This window comes from Oncorhynchus clarkii, chromosome 4, assembly GCF_045791955.1.
Source record: "Oncorhynchus clarkii lewisi isolate Uvic-CL-2024 chromosome 4, UVic_Ocla_1.0, whole genome shotgun sequence".
Lineage (NCBI taxonomy): Eukaryota > Metazoa > Chordata > Actinopteri > Salmoniformes > Salmonidae > Oncorhynchus > Oncorhynchus clarkii.
Genome location: NC_092150.1, coordinates 46594780 through 46618690, shown reverse-complemented (window position 1 = coordinate 46618690; position 23911 = coordinate 46594780). Strand labels below are relative to the sequence as shown.

Genomic DNA, 23911 nt, shown 5'->3' with positions numbered 1-23911 from the left:
CGATTCCGTTGCCTTGTAGACCCGCAACAGCCGATGGATGCTCCTTGTTCTTTTCCTATTAGTTCCTATGGACTTTCAGTTTTGGATAATAATATTTTGTTGCCTGCAAATTGCTGGTAATTATACTGTTGGAATGAAAGTTTTATTTAACAAGCTATATCCCAAATTACCTTTAATTGACATGCCCATTTTATAAAATCATTGTCAACATTAAAATAATACCCTCTTTTGCTTGTTCAAATGTTTTAGGGTAAAATACATGACCCTTTGTTAGTTTTCATTGCGCCATAGATGTCAGTTTTTTTGCGTATTTTGGTATATTTGATATTTACTTTAATAATAATAATAATAGGCTACTACAAATAATACTACTACTACTAATAATAATAGTAATAATTATAAACTCATGCCTAATCGAACTTATGTATTTGCATCAAATATTTAAATCATATATATATATATAATATATATGACGATGTTAGGGTTAGGCATTTTCATGCTCAAACTTCTGAAATCTTCGGATTGCTCATTTCGTAAAAAGAGATATTATTGCAGTGCATAGTTGACCACTGAGGCTTTATTTGAAACTGAACTGCATTCAAATTCCAGATCCACGTAAGCCCCCAAGGCAAAATCCGTGCAGTCATTTCTTCATGTCCACGAAATTGTAGGCAAAACCAAGGATGAAATTCAAGCAAAAGACCTTTAAACGTCCGTTTCAAAAATTAAGACTCTAATGTGATAGCTGGGGCTTGAAGCTACATTTAAAAGGGGATATGCTACGTGGTTCATGTGCAAGAGGAGACGAAACACGAATCTAAATGTTGAGATTGAGTAAAGTCAGTTAAGGAGAGCGGATAGAATTCCATCCCATTGTACACATCCCGTCACATCATTTGAGTTCTCGGCATACATTCCTGGTGGTGGCTTGGGTTCCAGTGTCCGAAATTGTTCATGTATCCACCGGATTGCGCAGGCGTCCCCTTATTTGCCATGGAAACGTCCCAAAGTGGCGGCATCCCCGGGGAACACGGAGACCCAGATGACCCAGGGTGCAGGTGTTCTCCCTCCGGTCCGCCCGGGCCATGCTTCATGATCTTCTTGTACTTGGAGCGTTTGTTCTGGAACCATATCTTAACCTGCAACAATAAATACAATTTAGTATATTAAGCCTGCAATTAGGCTATTATTATAATAGCCTCATTGTTGTTAATATAATTGTTATTTGATAATATTTGCATGTTGCCAGCATACTGGCAAATAGAGCATTACATTATTCGAATTATAACTGTAGGCTTTGACTGCATTGTTAGCGAAAATTAATAATATAAATATTTTCCATTTGAGAACAATACGTTGGACTAAAAACAGAACATTCACAAGAATGACAAAATAAAGCTGGTGGGTGAGTTCAGGTTGCCAGGAGAATGAACTGTAAACCGCACTACAGACCAGGCAAGCAATACGTTTTGCATTCCTTTAAGGTTGTTTTCCCCATTCTACGAACAATGCAGAGAATTTACAGAGATATTTTGATATGGAGAGAGCCTGGTGAGACGTTTATGTAACCGCAACACCCACAGCGTGGTAAAAGCAGCTCTCGTAAAATCTAATTATGAATTGCAATTGATTGTGGAGATGAGTGGAAAACACGGCTCAGATAGCTCCCATTTCGCAAGGGCTGCCCAAGAGTGTCACCCCAAACACGCCAATGACAGAAATACTGTTGTGATGTCTTGAATTAATTACATTTACAGTGCATTCGGGAAAGTACTCAGACCCCTTCAAATGTTCCAAATTTTGTTACATTACAGCCTTATTCTAAAACGTATTAAATTGTTTTTCCTTCATCAACCCACACACACACACACCATAATGACAAAGAAAAAACATGTTTTTATACATTTTTGCAAAAAATATTACATTTACATAAATATATAGTATTCAGACCCTTTGCTATGAGACTCGAAATTGAGCTCAGGTGCATCCTGTTTCCATTGATCATGCTTGAGAAGTTTCTACAACATGATTGGAGTCCACCTGTGGTAAATTCTATTGATTGGACATGATTTGGAAAGGCACACACCTGTCTATATAAGGTCCGACAGGTAACAGTTCATGTCAGAGCAAAAACCAAGTCATGAGGTCGATGGAATTGTCCGTAGAGCTCCGAGACAGGATTGTGTCAAGTCACAGATCTGGGGAAGGGTACCAAAAAATGTCTGCAGCATTGAAGGTTCCCAAGAACACAGTGGCCGCCATCATTCTTAAATTGAATAAGTTTGGAACTGTAACGGCTTTCTTCCTGGGATGGAGAGGAGGACCAAAATGTAACGTGGTTATTTATAAACATCTTTAAATCAAATAAAATCAAATTTTATTTGTCACATACACATGGTTAGCAGATGTTAATGCGAGTGTAGCGTAATGCTTGTGCCTCTAGTTCCGACAATACAGTAATAACCAACAAGTAATCTAACTAACAATTCCAAAACTACTGTCTTATACACAGTGTAAGGGGATAAAGAATATGTACATAAGGATATATGAATGAGTGATGGTACAGAGCAGCATAGGCAAGATACAGTAGATGGTATCGAGTACAGTATATACATATGAGATGAGTATGTAAACAAAGTGGCATAGTTAAAGTGGCTAGTGATACATGTATTACATAAGGATGCAGTCGATGATATAGAGTACAGTATATACGTATGCATATGAGATTAATAATGTAGGGTAAGTAACATTATATAAGGTAGCATTGTTTAAAGTGGCTAGTGATATATTTACATCATTTCCCATCAATTCCATTATTAAAGTGGCTGGAGTTGAGTCAGTGTCAGTGTCAGTGTGTTGGCAGCAGCCACTCAATGTTAGTGGTGGCTGTTTAACAGTCTGATGGCCTTGAGATAGAAGCTGTTTTTCAGTCTCTCGGTCCCAGCTTTGATGCACCTGTACTGACCTCGCCTTCTGGATGATAGCGGGGTGATGCGTTGTGCAGACCTCACTACCCTCTGGAGAGCCTTACGGTTGTGGGCGGAGCAGTTGCCGTACCAGGCGGTGATACAGCCCGCCAGGATGCTCTCGATTGTGCATCTGTAGAAGTTTGTGAGTGCTTTTGGTGACAAGCCAAATTTCTTCAGCCTCCTGAGGTTGAAGAGGCGCTGCTGCGCCTTCTTCACGATGCTGTCTGTGTGGGTGGACCAATTCAGTTTGTCTGTGATGTGTATGCCGAGGAACTTAAAACTTGCTACCCTCTCCACTACTGTTCCATCGATGTGGATAGGGGGGTGTTCCCTCTGCTGTTTCCTGAAGTCCACAATCATCTCCTTAGTTTTGTTGACGTTGAGTGTGAGGTTATTTTCCTGACACCACACTCCGAGGGGTTTTAATGAAAGATGAAAACGTGAACACTATACAAAATAAGAAAACGTGGAAAAACCGAAACAGTCCTAACTGGTGCAAAACACAGAGACAGGAACAATCACCCACAAGATACCTAAAGAATATGGCTGCCTAAATATGGTTCCCAATCAGAGACAACGATAAACACCTGCCTCTGATTGAGAACCAATCCAGGCAACCATAGACTTACCTAGAACACTCAACTGAACACAACCCCATAGACTACAAAACCCCATGGAAAAACAAGACACATAAATCACCCATGTCACACCCTGGCCTAACCAACATAATAAAGAAAACACAGAATACTAAGGCCAGGGCGTGACAGTAGGTGCGGACTCCCGGCCGCACACCTAAACCCATATGGGAGGGTCTCGGTGGGCGTCTGTCCACGGTGGCGGCGCTGGACGTGGACCCCACTCCATCACAGTCTTAGTCTTAGGAAGATCCTGGTTTACTTAGGTCCCTTGAGTGGCGACCCTCACTGCCGACCTTGGCCTAGTAACCTTAACAAAGGGCCCCACTGGACTGAGGGGCAGCTATGGACTGAGGTAGTTCGGGACTGAGTGGTAGCTCTGGACTGAGGGGTAGCTCAAGACTGAGGGGTAGCACAAGACTGAGGGGTAGCTCAAGACTGAGGGGTAGCTGAAGACTGATAGGTAGCTCAGGACTGATAGGTAGCCCAGGACTAAGAGATAGCTCAGGCAGGTTGATGGCTCTGGCGGATCCTGGCTGAATGGCGGCTCCTGGCTGACTGGCGGCTCTGGAAGATCCTGGCTGACTGGCGGCTCTGGAAGATCCTGGCTGACTGGCGGCTCTGGAAGATCCTGGCTGACTGGCGGCTTGGGAAGATCCTGGCTGACTGGCGGCTCTGGAGGATCCTGGCTGACTGGCGGCTCTGGCGGATCCTGGCTGACTGGCGGCTCTGGCTGCTCCATGCTGACTGGCGGCTCTGGCTGCTCCATGCTGACTGGCGGCTCTGGCTGCTCCATGCTGACTGGCGGCTCTGGCTGATCCATGCTGACTGGCGGCTCTGGCTGATCCATGCTGACTGGCGGCTCTGGCTGCTCCATGCTGACTGGCGGCTCTGGCGGGTCCTTGCAGACTAGTGGCTCTGGCGGCTCTTTGCAGACGGGAGACTCTGGCGGCTCATGACAGACGGGAGACTCTGGCGGCTCATGACAGACGGGAGACTCTGGCGGCTCATGACAGACGGGAGACTCTGGCAGGTCATGACAGACGGGAGACTCTGGCAGGTCATGACAGACGGGAGACTCTGGCAGGTCATGACAGACGGGAGACTCTGGCGGGCTCATGACAGACGGGAGACTCTGGCGGCTCATGACAGACGGGAGACTCTGGCGGCTAATGAGAGACGGGAGACTCTGGCGGCTCATGACAGACAGGAGACTCTGGCGGCTCATGACAGACGGGCAGCTCAGGCGGTGCTGGGCAGACGAGCAGCTCAGGCGACGCTGGAGAGGAGGAAGGCTCTGACAGCGCTGGACAGACGAGGCGCACTGCAGGCCTAGTACGTGGTGTCGGCACTGGTGGTACTGGGCCAAGGACACGCACAGGAAGCCTGGTGCGGGGAGCTGCCACCGGAGGTCTGGTGCGTGGAGGTGGTACTGGATAGACCGGACCATGCAGGCGCACTGGAGCTCTTGAGCACCGAGCCTGCCCAACCTTACCTGGTTGAATGCTTCCGGTTGCCCTGCCAGTGCGGCGAGGTGGAATAGCCCGCACTGGGCTGTGCAGGCGATCCGGAGACACCATGCGTAAGGCTGGTGCCATGTACGCCGGCCCAAGGAGATGCACTGGAGACCAGATGCGTAGAGCCGGCTTCATGGCACCTGGCTCGATGCCCACTCTAGCCCGGCCGATACGAGGAGCTGGTATGTACCGCACCGGGCTATGCACCCTCACTGGGGACACCGCTCCACAGCATAATATGGTGCCTGCCCGGTCTCTCTAGCCCCCCGGTAAGCATAGGAAGTTGGCGCAGGTCTCCTACCTGGCTTCGCCATACTTCCTGTGTGCCACCCCCAAGAAATTTTTGGGGCTGACTCTCGGGCTTCCTTGCCAGCCGTGTTCCCTCGTATCGCTGGCTCCTCTCTCCGGCTGCCTCTGCTCTCCTAGCTGCCTCCACCTGTACCCATGGGAGGCGATTATTTCCCGCCAGGATCTCCTCCCAAGTGTAGCAACCCTTGCCGTCCAACACATCATCCCATGTCCATTCCTCCTTGCGCTGCTCCTGCTGCCGCTGCCTGTCACCACGCCGCTTGGTCCTGTTGTGGTGGGTGATTCTGTAACGGCAATCTTCCTGGGAAGGAGAGGAGGACCAAAATGCAGCGATGTTATTTATAAACATCTTTAATGAAAGATGAAACCGTGAACACTATACAAAATAAGAAAATGTGGAAAAACCGAAACAGTACTAACTGGTGCAAAACACAGAGACAGGAACAATCACCCACAAGATACCTAAAGAATATGGCTGCCTAAATATGGTTCCGAATCAGAGACAACGATAAACACCTGCCTCTGATTGAAAACTACTCCAGCCAACCATAGACTTACCTAGAACACTCAACTAAACACAACCCCATAGACTACAAAACCCCATGGAAAAACAAGACACATAAATCACCCATGTCACACCCTGGCCTAACCAACATAATAAAGAAAACACAGAATACTAAGGCCAGGGCGTGACAGGAACCATCAAGACTCTTCCTAGAGCTGGCCACACGGCCACACTGAGCAATCTGGGGAGAAGGGCCTTGGTCAGGGAGGTGATGAAAAACCTGGCGGTCACTGGGAGAACCTTACAGAAGGACAACCATCTCTGCAACACTCCAATAATCAGGCCTTTATGTTAGAGTGGCTAGACGGAAGCAACTCTAAAGGCACCTAAAGGAAAAGGACTCTCAGACCATGAGAAATAACCAAAGTTGAACTCTTTGGCCTGAATGCCAAGCATCACGTCTGGAGAAAACCTGGCACCATCCCTACGGTGAAGCATGGTGGTGGCAGCATCATGCTGTGGGAATGTTTTTCAGCGGCAGGGACTGGGAGACTAGTAAGGATTGAGGGAAATATAAACGGCGCAAAGTACAGAGAGATCCCTGATGAAAGCCTGCTCGAGAGCGCTCCGGACCTCAGACTGGGGCGAAGGTTCACCTTCCAACAGGACATCGACCCTAAGCACACAGCCAAGGCAATGTAGGAGTGGCTTCTGGACAAGACTCTGAATGTCCTTGAGTGGCCGAGCCAGAGCCCGGACTTGAACCCGATCGAACATCTCTGGAGAGACCTGAAAATAGCCGTGCAGCAACGCACCCCATCCAACCTGACAGAGCGTGAGAGGATCTGCAGAGAAGAATGACAGAAACTCCCAAAATACGGGTGTGCCAAGCTTGTAGCGTCATACCCAAGTAGACTCAAGGTTGAAATCACTGCCAAAGGTGCTTCAACAAAGTACTGAGTAAAGGGTCTGTATACAGTGGCTTGCGAAACTATTCACCCCCTTGGCATTTTTCCTATTTTGTTGCCTTACAACCTGGAATTAAAATAGATTTTTTGGGGGGGGTTGTATCATTTGATTTACACAACATGCCTACCTCTTTCAAGATTCAAAATATTTTTTATTGTGAAACAAACATGGAATAAGACAAAAAAAAACAGAAAACTTGAGCATGCCCCCCAAAGTCAATACTTTGTAGAGCCACTTTTTGCAGCAATTACAGCTGCAAGCCTCTTGTGGTATGTCTCTATAAGCTTGGCACATCTAGCCATTGGGATTTTTGCCCATTCTACAAGGCAAAACTGCTCCAGCTCCTTCAAGTTGGATGGGTTACACTGGTGTACTGCAATCTTCAAGTCATACCATAGATTCTCAATTGGATTGAGGTCTGGGCTTTGACTAGGCCATTCCAAGATATTTAAATGTTTCCCCTTAAACCACTCGAGTGCTGCTTTAGCAGTATGCTTGGGTCATTGTCCTGCTGGAAGGTGAACCTCGGTCCCAGTCTCCAAATCTCTGGAAGACTGAAACAGGTTTCCCTCAAGAATTTCCCTCATTCCTTCAACTCTGACCAGTTTCCCAGTCCCTGCTGATGAAAAACATCCCCACAGCATGATGCTGCCACCACCATGTTTCACTGTGGGGATGGTGTTCTCAGGTGATGAGACGTGTTGGGTTTGTGCTAGACATAGCGTTTTCCTTGATGGCCATAAAGCTCAATTGTAGTCTCATTTGACCAAAGTACGGTTCTTCCATATGCTTGGGGACTCTCCGACATTGCTTATTTTTTTCTTTAAGCAATGGCTTTTTTCTGGCCACTCTTCCGTAAAGCCCAACTCTGTGGAGAGTACGGCTTAAAGTGGTCCTATGGACCGATACTCCAATCTCCACTATGGAGCTTTGTAGTTCCTTCAGGGTTATCTTTGGTCTCTTTGTTGCTTCTCTGATTAATGCCCTCTTTGCCTGGTCCGTGAGTTTTGGTGGGCTCTCTTGGCAGGTTTGTTGTGGTGCCATATTCTTTCCATTTTTTTTATAATGGATTTAATGGTGCTCCGTGGGATGTTCAAAGTTTCTGATATGTTTTTATAACTCAACCCTAATCTAGACTTCCCCACAACTTTGTCCCTGACCTGTTTGGAGAGCTCCTTGGTCTTCATGGTGCCGTTTGCTTGGTGGTGCCGCTTGCTTGGTGGTGTTGAAGACTCTGGGGCCTTTCAGAACAGGTGTATATATACTGAGATCATGTGACACTTAGATTGCACATAGGTGGACTTTATTTAACAAATTATGTGACTTCTGAAAGAAATTGGTTGCACCAGATCTTATTTGGGGGCTTCATAGCAACGGGGGTGAATACATATGCATGCACCACTTTTCCATTATTTAAAAAATAATGGCTGCTCCATGCTGACTGGCGGCTCTGGCTGCTCCATGCTGACTGGCGGCTCTGGCTGATCCATGCTGACTGGCGGCTCTGGCTGATCCATGCTGACTGGCGGCTCTGGCTGCTCCATGCTGACTGGCGGCTCTGGCGGGTCCTTGCAGACTAGTGGCTCTGGCGGCTCTTTGCAGACGGGAGACTCTGGCGGCTCATGACAGACGGGAGACTCTGGCGGCTCATGACAGACGGGAGACTCTGGCGGCTCATGACAGACGGGAGACTCTGGCAGGTCATGACAGACGGGAGACTCTGGCAGGTCATGACAGACGGGAGACTCTGGCAGGTCATGACAGACGGGAGACTCTGGCGGGCTCATGACAGACGGGAGACTCTGGCGGCTCATGACAGACGGGAGACTCTGGCGGCTAATGAGAGACGGGAGACTCTGGCGGCTCATGACAGACAGGAGACTCTGGCGGCTCATGACAGACGGGCAGCTCAGGCGGTGCTGGGCAGACGAGCAGCTCAGGCGACGCTGGAGAGGAGGAAGGCTCTGACAGCGCTGGACAGACGAGGCGCACTGCAGGCCTAGTACGTGGTGTCGGCACTGGTGGTACTGGGCCAAGGACACGCACAGGAAGCCTGGTGCGGGGAGCTGCCACCGGAGGTCTGGTGCGCGGAGGTGGTACTGGATAGACCGGACCATGCAGGCGCACTGGAGCTCTTGAGCACCGAGCCTGCCCAACCTTACCTGGTTGAATGCTCCCGGTTGCCCTGCCAGTGCGGCGAGGTGGAATAGCCCGCACTGGGCTGTGCAGGCGATCCGGAGACACCATGCGTAAGGCTGGTGCCATGTACGCCGGCCCAAGGAGATGCACTGGAGACCAGATGCGTAGAGCCGGCTTCATGGCACCTGGCTCGATGCCCACTCTAGCCCGGCCGATACGAGGAGCTGGTATGTACCGCACCGGGCTATGCACCCTCACTGGGGACACCGCTCCACAGCATAATATGGTGCCTGCCCGGTCTCTCTAGCCCCCCGGTAAGCACAGGAAGTTGGCGCAGGTCTCCTACCTGGCTTCGCCATACTTCCTGTGTGCCACCCCCAAGAAATTTTTGGGGCTGACTCTCGGGCTTCCTTGCCAGCCGTGTTCCCTCGTATCGCTGGCTCCTCTCTCCGGCTGCCTCTGCTCTCCTAGCTGCCTCCACCTGTACCCATGGGAGGCGATTATTTCCCGCCAGGATCTCCTCCCAAGTGTAGCAACCCTTGCCGTCCAACACATCATCCCATGTCCATTCCTCCTTGCGCTGCTCCTGCTGCCGCTGCCTGTCACCACGCCGCTTGGTCCTGTTGTGGTGGGTGATTCTGTAACGGCAATCTTCCTGGGAAGGAGAGGAGGACCAAAATGCAGCGATGTTATTTATAAACATCTTTAATGAAAGATGAAACCGTGAACACTATACAAAATAAGAAAATGTGGAAAAACCGAAACAGTACTAACTGGTGCAAAACACAGAGACAGGAACAATCACCCACAAGATACCTAAAGAATATGGCTGCCTAAATATGGTTCCGAATCAGAGACAACGATAAACACCTGCCTCTGATTGAAAACCACTCCAGCCAACCATAGACTTACCTAGAACACTCAACTAAACACAACCCCATAGACTACAAAACCCCATGGAAAAACAAGACACATAAATCACCCATGTCACACCCTGGCCTAACCAACATAATAAAGAAAACACAGAATACTAAGGCCAGGGCGTGACAGGAACCATCAAGACTCTTCCTAGAGCTGGCCACACGGCCACACTGAGCAATCTGGGGAGAAGGGCCTTGGTCAGGGAGGTGATGAAAAACCTGGCGGTCACTGGGAGAACCTTACAGAAGGACAACCATCTCTGCAACACTCCAATAATCAGGCCTTTATGTTAGAGTGGCTAGACGGAAGCAACTCTAAAGGCACCTAAAGGAAAAGGACTCTCAGACCATGAGAAATAACCAAAGTTGAACTCTTTGGCCTGAATGCCAAGCATCACGTCTGGAGAAAACCTGGCACCATCCCTACGGTGAAGCATGGTGGTGGCAGCATCATGCTGTGGGAATGTTTTTCAGCGGCAGGGACTGGGAGACTAGTAAGGATTGAGGGAAATATAAACGGCGCAAAGTACAGAGAGATCCCTGATGAAAGCCTGCTCGAGAGCGCTCCGGACCTCAGACTGGGGCGAAGGTTCACCTTCCAACAGGACATCGACCCTAAGCACACAGCCAAGGCAATGTAGGAGTGGCTTCTGGACAAGACTCTGAATGTCCTTGAGTGGCCGAGCCAGAGCCCGGACTTGAACCCGATCGAACATCTCTGGAGAGACCTGAAAATAGCCGTGCAGCAACGCACCCCATCCAACCTGACAGAGCGTGAGAGGATCTGCAGAGAAGAATGACAGAAACTCCCAAAATACGGGTGTGCCAAGCTTGTAGCGTCATACCCAAGTAGACTCAAGGTTGAAATCACTGCCAAAGGTGCTTCAACAAAGTACTGAGTAAAGGGTCTGTATACAGTGGCTTGCGAAACTATTCACCCCCTTGGCATTTTTCCTATTTTGTTGCCTTACAACCTGGAATTAAAATAGATTTTTTGGGGGGGGTTGTATCATTTGATTTACACAACATGCCTACCTCTTTCAAGATTCAAAATATTTTTTATTGTGAAACAAACATGGAATAAGACAAAAAAAAACAGAAAACTTGAGCATGCCCCCCAAAGTCAATACTTTGTAGAGCCACTTTTTGCAGCAATTACAGCTGCAAGCCTCTTGTGGTATGTCTCTATAAGCTTGGCACATCTAGCCATTGGGATTTTTGCCCATTCTACAAGGCAAAACTGCTCCAGCTCCTTCAAGTTGGATGGGTTACACTGGTGTACTGCAATCTTCAAGTCATACCATAGATTCTCAATTGGATTGAGGTCTGGGCTTTGACTAGGCCATTCCAAGATATTTAAATGTTTCCCCTTAAACCACTCGAGTGCTGCTTTAGCAGTATGCTTGGGTCATTGTCCTGCTGGAAGGTGAACCTCGGTCCCAGTCTCCAAATCTCTGGAAGACTGAAACAGGTTTCCCTCAAGAATTTCCCTCATTCCTTCAACTCTGACCAGTTTCCCAGTCCCTGCTGATGAAAAACATCCCCACAGCATGATGCTGCCACCACCATGTTTCACTGTGGGGATGGTGTTCTCAGGTGATGAGACGTGTTGGGTTTGTGCTAGACATAGCGTTTTCCTTGATGGCCATAAAGCTCAATTGTAGTCTCATTTGACCAAAGTACGGTTCTTCCATATGCTTGGGGACTCTCCGACATTGCTTATTTTTTTCTTTAAGCAATGGCTTTTTTCTGGCCACTCTTCCGTAAAGCCCAACTCTGTGGAGAGTACGGCTTAAAGTGGTCCTATGGACCGATACTCCAATCTCCACTATGGAGCTTTGTAGTTCCTTCAGGGTTATCTTTGGTCTCTTTGTTGCTTCTCTGATTAATGCCCTCTTTGCCTGGTCCGTGAGTTTTGGTGGGCTCTCTTGGCAGGTTTGTTGTGGTGCCATATTCTTTCCATTTTTTTTATAATGGATTTAATGGTGCTCCGTGGGATGTTCAAAGTTTCTGATATGTTTTTATAACTCAACCCTAATCTAGACTTCCCCACAACTTTGTCCCTGACCTGTTTGGAGAGCTCCTTGGTCTTCATGGTGCCGTTTGCTTGGTGGTGCCGCTTGCTTGGTGGTGTTGAAGACTCTGGGGCCTTTCAGAACAGGTGTATATATACTGAGATCATGTGACACTTAGATTGCACATAGGTGGACTTTATTTAACAAATTATGTGACTTCTGAAAGAAATTGGTTGCACCAGATCTTATTTGGGGGCTTCATAGCAACGGGGGTGAATACATATGCATGCACCACTTTTCCATTATTTAAAAAAAAATTTTTTTAAGCAAGTTATTTATTTAATTTCATTCGTGTTTGTCCATTACATGAAATCCAAATAAACATCCATTTAAATTACAGGTTGTAATGCAACAAAATATGAAAAACACCAAGGGGGATGAATACTTTTGCAAATACTTATGAAAATTTGATAAATCAGTTGTTTATTTGTTAATCATTTGCAAAATTTAAAAAAAATACCCCATGTCATCATGGGGTATTGTACTCCTTTTTCTCTACAATTTTGGTAGTTACAGTCTTGTCTCATCGCTGCAATTTCCATACGGACTCGGGAGAGGCAAAGGTCGAGAGCCGTGCATCCTCCGAAACACAACCCAACAAAGCCGCACTGCTTCTTTGACACAATGCCCACTTGACCTAGAAGCCAGTCGCACCAATGTGTCGGAGGAAACACCGTACACCTGGCGACCGTGTCAGCATGTACTGTGCCCGGCGCACCACAGGAGTCGCTATTGCACGATGGGACAAGGACATCCCTGCCAGCCAAACCCTCCCCTAACCTGGACGACCCTGGGCTTATTGTGCGCCGCCCCATGGGTCTCCCGGTTGCGGCCGGCTGCGACAGAGCCTTGACTCGAACCCAGAATCTCTAGTGGCACAGCTAGCACTGTGATGCAGTGCCTTAGACCACTGCACCACTGCGCCACTAGGGAGGCCCCATCATGGTGTATTGTGTGTAGATTTATGAGGGGAAAAAACAATTTAATCCATTTTAGAATAAGGTTGTAACGTAACAAAATGTGAAAAAAGTCAAAGGTCTGAATACTTTCCGAATGCGGCAGTCTTTACAAACTTTCAGATTGGACCAAGTCACTATTAAACGAGTCACAAGAAAGTCTCAAGTCATAAGGTCAGAGTCTCAAGTCGAGTCCCAAGTAGAACGTGGTCAAGACTCGAGTCAAGTCCAAAGAAATACATTACCTATCAACTCATTCCAGGGTTTTTCTTTATTTTTTTTAAATGTTCTACATTGTAGAATAATAGTGAAGACATCAAAACTATGAAATAACACATATGGGATCATGTAGTAACCGAAAAAGTGTTAAACAAATCAAAATATATTTTAGATGTAAGATTCTTCAAAGTAGCCACCCTTGATGACAGCTTTGCACACTCTTGGCATTCTCTCAACCAGCTTCACCTGGAATGCTTTTCCAACAGTCTCGAAGGAGTTTCCACATATGCTGATCACTTGTTGGCTGCTTTTCCTTTACTCTGCGGCCCAGCTCATCCCAAACCATCTCAATTGGGTTGAGGTGGGGGATTGTGGAGGCCAGGTCATCTGATGCAGCACACCATCACTCTGGAGGTGTGTTGGGTTATTGTCCTTTTGAAAAACAAGTGATAGTCCCACTAAGCGCAAACCAGATGGGATGGTGTATTGCTGCAGAATGCTGTGGTAGCCATGCTGGTTAAGTGTGCCTTGAATTCTCAATAATCCCAGACAGTGTCACCAGCAAATCATCCCCACACCATCACACCTCCTCCTCTCCTCTTCACGGTGGGAACCACACATGCGGAAATAATCTGTTCACCTACTCTGTGTTTCACAGACACAGCCGTTGTAACAAAAAATCTCAAATTTGGACTCATCAGACCAAAGGACAGATTTGGCCCAAGCAAGTCTCTTATTGGTGTCCTTTAGTAGTGGTTTCTTTTCAGCAATTCAACCATGAAGGCCTGATTCATGCTGTCTCCGCTGAACAGTTGATGTTGAGATGTGTCTGTTGCTTTGCTTTATCTTGGCCAGGTCGCAGTTGTAAATGAGAACTTGTTCTCAACTAGCTTACCTGGTGAAAATTAAAATAAATAAATAAATAATAATAATAATTGAACTCATTTAACTCAACATTTATTTGGGATGCAATTTCTGAGGCTGGTAACTCTAACTCTGCTCTGCAGCAGAGGTAACTTTGGGTTTTCCTTTCCTGTGGCGATCATCATGAGAGCTAGTTTCATCATTTGCGACTGCACTTTAAGAATCTTTCAAAGTTCTTGAAATTTTCAGAATTGACTGACCTTCATGTCTTAAAGTAATGATGGACTGTTGTTTCTCTTTGCTTATTTGAGCTGTTCCTTCCATAATATGGACTTGGTCTTTTACCAAGGCTTTTACCATGGCTATCTTCTGTATACCACCCCTACCTAGTCACAACACAACTGATTGGCTCAAACATATTAAGAATGAAAGAAATTCCACAAATTAACAAGGCAGCCCTGTTAATTGAAATGCATTCCAGGTGACTACCTCATGAAGCTGGATGAGAGAATGCCAAGCGTGTGCAAAGCTGTCATCAAGGCAAAGTGTGGCTACTTTGAAGAATCTCAAATATAAAATATATTTCATTTGTTTAACAATTTTTTGGTTACTACATGATTCCATATGTGTTATTTCATAGTTTTGATGTCTTCACTATTGTGCTACAATGTAGATAATAGTACAAATAAAGAAAAACACTAGAATGAGTAGGTGTGTCCAAACTTTTGACTGGTACTGTATATATACATGCAACGACTTGCTGAACTACAAATCTTTGTTTATTTATTGAGGCTACCAGACAGCTCTTTTCATTATTTTGTGTACAACATATTTTTATTAGCCTATATAATTGTAAAATGTGGAACATGTAGCTGTGGTAAGGGCATGAAATCAGCTAATGGCAAGGCAGGTTGACGTGCTCAGAGTGTAGATTTATTAGGTTTTGGTGATCCAACGGTGAAAGCACCATACCATACAAAATATACAGGTAGATTTACCAAATATACACAGGAAATAGCCCAAAATGAATAGCCTCTGTATCAGGCTTAACCTGTCCTATCTGAACGGACACTGGTAGAGGGCAAGACAGTACACCCTCCCCTTGAGAAACCAAATCGAATTTGTCTAACACTGGCTTCTCCAGTGATTTTACCAAGGCACTTTGATGCCTTGATGCTTGTGCTGCACCCGATCCTATAGCTGTATAGCAAATCACCAATCTGTTCGCCTGTGTTGATTGATCGTTTTCTGGTCCAATTAGTGCTGAGTGTGCGTTTTACGAGCCAAAATGGTGATGCTGTGATGCTGCTATGCTGCGGCTATTGTCTCTGGCTGCATGTAGTGTAATCCACGTAGACTCTGTGCCACAAAATGAGTGACAAAACATTACAAAACCTGGACAGATAATTTCAAGTCTTCAGTCTCAAGTCAAAATCAAGTCCCGAGTCTTGAGGCTCCAAGTCCAAGTCAAGTCTCAAGTTAATGTATTTAAGTCAGACTCGAGTCCAAGTCATGTGACTCGAGTAGTCCAAGTCATGTGACTGGAGTCCACAAGTCTGCCAACTTTTACGTCGTTTTCTCTGACTTTAGCCTACACATCATCAGTTCTGATCAACATGAAAAAAAAGAGTAGGACCATAACAATAACATAACACTCCCATAAATACATTAGGACACTCCCATAGGCCTAAACATAATAATAAGTGTTAAAATTATAAATATATATATATATATATATATAATTTTTTTAAACACACTCCAGTGTATTTTAACACTGACTAAATGGGTATATTAATTAAAACGGTGTATCACATTCCATGCCAGCAATATAATTAACAGTTCTTGCAGATGTAACAAAAACAAAGTCTCACATAAACCACTGGAGGAAAACAAGCTTATATGTTGGGTTCTTATGGGTAGGACTGTTTAACTAAGTTCATGAGGTCTTTATGAGTTATATTCTTCAAGAATCAATGGGTACATATCATTCATTTAGTCCAAAAGTGAAATAGCGACTGCTGAATACCCCTTTAATGCCGAATTGCATCGAACATATATTTATGAATTAATTTGACCCTAATGTCAATCAACAGCATGCTAATGTAAGTAGCTTTTCCTATAATAATTGGAAATATTGGTTTTAGATTTCAACAGCAACACTCAGCTGACAAGGGCTTTCAGTCTGAAATGTTTGGTAATTGTTTGGTAATTAAGAAATCATGCCAGGAAAATCCTGTCCCACATATCCAACTAAATATCAATGTGTGTACCGTACAATTTGGGGAAACCACTCTCCTTAGTTAAATGTGTGGTGACTGGCGAGTGGTGGTGAGTGTTTCTGGTGCAAAAAAAGACTATGCATAATCTGCCAGGTGGTTGCTGCTCATGGAAGGCCAGAAGACATGAGTGATTCCAATATATCTAGCTCCCTTATCAATATGACCTTATCAATAATTCCTGCCTCCTCCCAGTTAAAATAATATTTTTATTTTTATTTAACTAGGCAAGTCAGTTAAGAACAAATTCTTATTTACAATGACAACCTACCAGGGAACAGTGGGTTAACTGCCTTGTTCAGGGGCAGAACAGCAGATTTTTTACCTTGTCAGCTCTGGGATTCGATCCAGCAACCTTTTGGTTACTAACCACTAGGCTACCTGCCGCCCCATATCAGAGAGGTTTCGAGAAGTGCTTCTTCATATTTAGCATATACGTACACTGAGAGTATACCAAACATTAGGAACACCTTGCTAATATTGCATTGCCCTCCTTTCGACCTCAGAACGGCCTCAATTCGTCGGGGAATGGACTCTACAAGGTGTCGGAAGCTTTCGACAGGGATGCTGGTCCATGTTGACTCCAATCCTTTCCACAGTTGTGACAAGTTTGCTGTATGTCCTTTGGGTGGTGGACCATTCTTGATACACAGAGCAGGCTTTCTTAATGTTTTGTATACTCAGTGTATATAGGATAATTTTGCAAAGGTGCCAGTTTTTTTTAGGAGAGAGAAAGAGGGTGTTGAATAGATATGAAGAAGGAATGAAAGAGCGAATGTTTGGAAAAAATGTTCTTAGAAAAAAGGAGAAAGTTGGTAAGTGCAGTTTTACAGATGCGCGTAGGGAGGGGCAGTGGGGGTAGAGGGGTACAACTTTGTGAGAGAAAAGGAGGCCATTGATTCTCTGTTTTGGCGGCCTGGCGCCATGGCCGTGTGCATGACCTTTATATACTAGACATATCATGTCTCTAAAATCCCAATTAATGCAACTTTCAGATATATGTATACAACTCCAACTATATTTGAAAAAGTATGGTAAAAAAGTGCTCATCTTGCAAAAAGTCACCTCTTTACGCTTTCTCAGATATCTGTCGTGTGGCACTTACATGGAATTACTAAGGCTCTCCTCTCTTAGCAGCACATCACGGACTCTACAGGTTCAGAATGGTCTCTTACCACAGAGGATAAATTACTGCATTTCATATCCGTCAATACGCCAAAAACAATCTTTACTCCAATTGAAGAAAAGCAGCATTCTCATCATACTCTCTTTGGATTAGCCATTAAGTATTTTTTAAATCCCCAGGCAAACATAGTAAGGGAGATCTCTAGATTTCAAGAAATATATAATTATTACCTGGTTGAAAGCAGGAAACTCTCCCAAATTAAAAAGAATGTAGCTCTACCAAAGTCTGTACTTTCTTTGTTGTAATTTTTCTCTCATTTCGGGAACCCAAAAACTTCCTGGGACAATATTTATACAAAATGTGACGTGATAACTTGCTAAGCTCTCTTCCTCTATTCCTACTGACAGACAAAATGGCCGCGGTCGTTCCCCCCTCTCCCTTCCTCTTCCCTTGCCAGACAGACAGCGCTTAGTGAGAAGTAAGGAGTTAGTTACAAAAAGGAACCCATTGGCTGAGAGTTTGAGGGCTTTAAACTGAACCAAGAGCTATATAGGCTAAAGGAGATGACTGAGACTGGAGTGTTACCTCTAAAATCCTCAAGGAATGAGAGCTCAGGGCCCGTATTCATAAAGCGTCTCAAGAGTATAGGAGTGCTGATCTATAATCAGGTTCTCCCTGTCCATAATCATATTTATTATGATCTAAAAGGCTAAATGTATCCTAGATCAGCAATCCTACTCTGGAGACTTGGGACAGTTTCCCAGACACAGATTAAGCCTAGACCTGGACTGAAAAGCATGCTCAATGGAGAATCACCATTGAAACAGTTTTTTTAGTCCAGGACAACGCTTAATGTGTCCAGGAAACTGGCCCATAGTGAATACAGGCCCAGATGAGTAAGTAAGTAATAGTAGGAGATAGATAAGACAGTAATAAGACAAGTAGCGGTAATACAGGACAGTGATACACCCTGCACTTCTGCTGCCTCGCTGCCAACGGGGACCTGCCATTCCAGCCATGTTGCATTCAAATATACATGAAAGTGTGTGCCTCCCACTGAGGAGGGGAAACAATATCAGTTACAGGCAGAGAGAGTAGGCTAACACCTCCATGAACATGGCAGGACATCATACCTAGGAACATAATGTTCCAGTGTTTTCTCCTATATGTTAAATAATAAAGCATCGGAAAACTTTAACTACTTAGAGTGGAAATTCTCAAAGCCTTAAATTACACAACTCCATAACATTAGGCTCCATTCTCATTTTTAATTAGACATTTGGCCTTAACAGTATCTAATCAAGCACTTATGCATATAGTGTTGTAGCCTAGATGCAAAGAGAAGGCGTTGAGAATGGGCATGCACATCATTTTGACTAAACCTCTCACCACCTTGAGAGATGAGATGCTTATACAAAGAAGGAACATTTTGCCCGACTCGAGTAAACAACAGGCCATAGGAATTGTTCACTTTGTGAACCGTTTGTGTAATGCTTGCCCATTTATTCCATTCAAACTATTGAGACCTATACAGACCATGTTTAAAAAGAGACTGACACCAAAATTGTTGTGCATTGAAGAGCCTCTTGTAATAAGCACCTTATGGAACAGTTAAATCAGTAAAAATAACTGAAATAGACTAATTAAATTGGCCCAAAATACAGAAATATGTACCTGCATTTGAGTTAGTCCCAATTTTGCTGCCAGATCGGCTCGCTCAGGTAGCGCAAGGTATTGGGTTTGCTGGAATCTCTGGTTGAGCGCTTGCAGTTGTAAGCTTGAGTAGATGGTCCGAGGTTTTCGGATCTTCTTCCCTTTTCCGTTCAGTCTAATTTCTCCGTTCTCGATCACCGTGGTTGGCTTCTCAAGCTCTTCAAAAGGATGAAGAAGGAAAAGTTTTATTTTATTTCACCAGGAAGTCCCATTGAAGTCAGAAATTTGGAAATAATAATAACAATATTAACAACAACAACAACAGCGATATTAATAATAATAATGATCATCATAATAATCATACATTTAATGAATAATACATGTTTAAGTTATGCCATTTAATTTGCCCTCAATGGGCAAGAGCTCAACTTTTATTTTCTATCTCATGTGGCAAAAGAGATAATTGAGCATGAGGAATATAATGACTGCATATTGCTCCCCATTATTCCCATTGTTATGAAGAGTGCACATACCGACTAGTGCTTAGGGAAACAGCTGCGTTAGGCCCCACAAGACATTCATAGTAACATGACACTGTATGAATCCATCCTTATAATACAACCAGTGAAATAGCGTGAGGTTAGCGTGAGGTTAATCTTTCATCTACTTCATCTACAGATCACGGCACCTGTACATAGCTCATCTGTAAATAGCCCATCCAATCTACCACATCCCCATACTGTATTTTTATTTTTTTACCTTGCTCCTTTGCACCCCTGTATCTCAAGTTGCACATTCATCTTCTGCACATTCTACCATTCCAGTGTTTAATTGCTATATTGTAATTAATTTGCCACCATAGCCTATTTATTGCCTTACCACTCTTATCCTACCTCATTTGCACATACTGTATATAGATTTTTCTACTATTATTGATTGTATGTTTGTTTATTCCAACAACAACTCTGTGTTGTTGTATGTGTCGAACTGCTTTGCTTTATCTTGGCCAGGTCGCAGTTGCAAATGAGAACTTGTTCTCAACTAGCATACCTGGTTAAATAAAGGTGAAATAAATCAAATAAATACTTAACTTTTTATTTTACAGGGGCGGAAGATTTAGATTTGATTTGCTAAGTTGAACAATAATTGCAGAGAATTTAGGTAGGAGGTAGGTAGCCCAATGGCTAAGGGAGATGGACCTGTGGCCGGAAGATGGTAGGATGGCAGAGTGTTGATTTAACACCTGAATCAACACTAGAAATGTTACACTGAAAAGCCAACAATATAGGTAAAACTGGCCAATTTGCTTTGTGACTATGCAGAAACTGTTCTTTTGTTTTGGCCCACCAGCTTCAAACAGCTGTATAAACTACATTTGTTGTTATTGAAAATATATTTCACAGAGATTTAGATGTACACTGATTCCCTACACTATTCAGTGAAATTGAGCGAACAGTGTGGAATTTGAGCAAACAGGAAATAACAGAGCGATTTCCACTAGATAACAAAGTCAGAACAGCTTTCCTAGTTTGACAACAGATGCCACTCTAGCGAGAGAAATCAATGGGCGAATATCACAGCCAATCACAGCACTGGGGAGTAAGTAATACTGTGAAACACTAATATTCCACTATTAGCGACAGATATGTTATGGACATTTTTTGAAATTACAATGCAAAAATAAAAATCCCGTGTAGCACCTTTAAAATCACTAAAACTAAAACTATGCATTCCAAATAATAATTGCAACATACAAATGGTAATCAATGTTGATATAACATTTGTTGCAATAGTTTCCTTTATTATTATTGGGCCATTATATTGTCATTGGTAGGAATTAAACTAATCATTACATCATCATAAAAATAATTATAATACATTGTTCAGAACCAGCTTTTAATCAGAACTAAGAATAACATAATGAATCTGTTAATGTTCAAGAGGACTGCAAGGTTTATAATGTCTGGGGCCTTAAAAACTTATTGACTTTCTAACATGGCCAACACACGAAATGCCTGTGAGATTGCATTGGGGCGGCAGGTAGCCGAGTGGTTAGATCGTTGGACCAATAACCGAAAGTTTGCTGAATCGAATCCCCGAGCTGACAAGGTCAAAATCTGCCATTCTGCCCCTGAACAAGGCAGTTAAGCCACTACTCCCCGGTAGGCCTTTATTGTAAATAAGTATTTGTTCTTAACTGACTTACCTGGATAGAGTTGATGAACATGGCAATAGCCAACAGTGCAGTGGAGATGTCACAGTCAGTCGACGATAGATGGATGACATTCCCTGCCAATTACTGCACAGGTTTTTGATGTAAATATAAATAAGATGAGTGAGGGGTTTACCCCTAAGCGAGCTCACTCATCATATTTTTTTGTTGTTGTTGAGAGGTTGATTCCTATCTGAATGTCTTCGAGTTTTTAGTCCCAAACAGCTTCATACTTCAAATAGGACTAGCCATTCTAAACAACTTGATTTTATGTATAGGCCTAGAGACAGGGTTATTTTGATCATTGACATTAGACTACTTGGAATTAATGCTGTATGTATTTTGTTTAACGTTTTGATAAAAAAAAAAAAAAACGAGGTAAAATGATGTAACTCTTTCATTAGTCCTATGCGGCTATCTGTATTTTAACATATCAATTAAGTAATGTAGGATCACAGAAGCAATAACGTCATCAAAGGTAAATGGTTTTCAGATTACATGTTTTGTTTGGGCCCTGTGCTTTGTGGGAGACCACAGGATAAAATGTTTAGTGGCTCGGTTTTTCCCTCCCATGTCGGCTGCATGTGACCTGTATCATCACCCAGAGTAGGCTAATTATTGTGCCAATCAACCGACCTGTCTCGCGGCTCAATAATATAAATGCAAACTGACCAGTAGTAGCCTACCGTTAGGTCTAATCACCTGTCCTAATATCAGATTAACCTATTAATTAAAATGGTGAAATAGGCTACACATTAGCCCTAGGTAATGTGAAATCTTATGAAAATGGATTCTCATTTCAATTTGAGACGAGAACAGTCCCTTGCTTTATCCATGCATGTATCTTGAAGTTCAGTAGCCTGTAAACTATTGACTCATAAAAATACAATATTTTCAAACGTGCTCAGGTGTTATAGACTACATATGTGACATGGGAACAAGGGCGTTTTGCATGACAAATTACTATCCTATTAATTAATAACTTTAGGTCAGAACACTGTTTCCGTAATGCTGCCTGCTATATGTTATGAATTCCCTATATTTCATTAGTGGTTTATTTGTAGACTTCTGATAGGGTTTAGGTAGGCTATATAGGTGCCCAGTTCTAATTTTGAAGTCCCTCGCGTCCGTATAGCCTTCGCCACTGTAACTACATCTTGAAAATGGCAACAAACATTGAATAAACTCCATAATGTCAACACCGATGTTTTAAAAACGTACCTGTTTCCTCTATTCTCGTGCGTCCCAGACCGTTGTTGTGGCTACTGTGCTGGTATGGCAGGCAGGCACATGGGTGGTGTGCGCTTACAGTGCTGTGGTAGGGGTAGGCTAGCGTGCGGCCATAGGATGACGCGCTGGAAGAAAAGGAGCTGTCGTGCTGCGAGGGTCCGACGGGATGCAAGCCGTGCACTGGATAGATGTTGTGGGATAAGCCGGGAGGGTGCTGCTGGTGTCCGGGATAGCCGTGTCCGAACTCCAGAAAGGCCGATTTTGAGGGATCAGAAGAAACCAGACTGTCCGACAATGAACTCATAGTCATCATTGAGCAGAGTTCCATAAACTCGAGGCGCAGTTAAGGGCACCATAGAGTGCTACAGATGGGACCGATGCATATCCACTGAGAAGGGAAGTTAGGCTACCTAACAAAAACACCAAGAGCACGAAGCTAAGGTGACGAGGTTATTTCCTAAATCCTTCCGTTTGTCTCCAAATTCTAAATTATGCAGTCCCTTTATTTTATCGTCTCTAAAAAAAGAGAAGAGGAAAACCTTCACTGTTTCTCTGAACACTTTGTGCATATGGTTTAAACTTGTTGCTACCTCGCTTGGCATACACGTGCGCGCCTGCTCATTGGTTGCGGTGGCTAATCATGTCATCCTGCCCGGAGGCCAAACCATACAAGATTAATATAAACTACAAGAAGTCCTTCTTCCAGTTTGGGCAGTAATGACATTTCAATGCAGCAGAATTTGGAAACAATGTATGCTAAATGAGAAGATAGGCCTACTGTAACAGATATTAACAAGGCTAATCTAATGTCAAGTATGTTTAGATTTTGTTATGTAGCCTTTTAGCGTTTGCAAAGATTGTCAACAAACTTGACAACTTTGCCAGCGATGTTTTTACGTAAGGACAAACCTTTTGCGCGAAAATTAGGCCATAGGATAATCAATTATTATATATGTATACCTGCCTAATTAATACGCAATACACATAGCTACATGATAAGCATATACATTTAATTTACACCTGGCGCCAATGCGTGATTTAGCCTACGCATACCTAGACTCAAGGGAGGGCACAGAAGCTCAACACAGTGGCTATAAATGTGACTTAATCAAAACGCTCAGATGCACATCAAGATAAAACATCAAATACGCACACACACGCACACACACACATATATTATTTCCCAGCACATGTATAACACACAACATACAAGATTCATGTTTTTTAAACAAAAATGCAACAAATTCTTTAGGAGGTTGTGCTTGGTGAGAGGACAAGTTGTAATTACTGATCGTTTCTGAAGAAGGAAGAGAGGCTGCCCCTATCTATCAACCTTG

The 23911-nt window shown here is 44.0% G+C and overlaps 2 protein-coding genes across 2 annotated transcripts in view; both read right to left on the bottom strand.

Moving 5' to 3' along the window:
* LOC139406902 (uncharacterized) overlaps positions 1-20657 on the bottom strand; it is a 624715-nt gene extending 604058 nt beyond the window's left edge. Inside the window, exon 1 of the mRNA XM_071150042.1 lies at positions 20440-20657. The gene's annotated coding sequence lies outside the window, so the exon portion shown is untranslated. The remainder of the gene's footprint in view (positions 1-20439) is intronic.
* On the bottom strand, positions 667-22902 carry LOC139406901 (homeobox protein Dlx4a-like). Its single transcript, XM_071150041.1, has 3 exons — positions 22566-22902; positions 19154-19350; positions 667-1139 (listed from the first exon to the last, which is right to left on the bottom strand). The coding sequence occupies exons 1-3, from the start codon at positions 22900-22902 to the stop codon at positions 888-890; spliced, it is 786 nt and encodes a 261-aa protein (XP_071006142.1). The 3' UTR covers positions 667-887.
* Positions 22903-23911: the final 1009 nt, after the last annotated feature.

Excerpts from the sequence above, each read along its gene's own strand:
- LOC139406901 (XM_071150041.1), bottom strand. The coding sequence starts at position 22,902 with ATGGAACTCTGCTCAATGATGACTATGAGTTCATTGTCGGACAGTCTG. Across the intron at positions 19,351-22,565 it reads CACGAGAATAGAGGAAACAG|AGCTTGAGAAGCCAACCACG; the intron begins GTACGTTTTTAA and ends ATCCTTTTGAAG. Across the intron at positions 1,140-19,153 it reads TGGGACTAACTCAAATGCAG|GTTAAGATATGGTTCCAGAA; the intron begins GTACATATTTCT and ends TTATTGTTGCAG.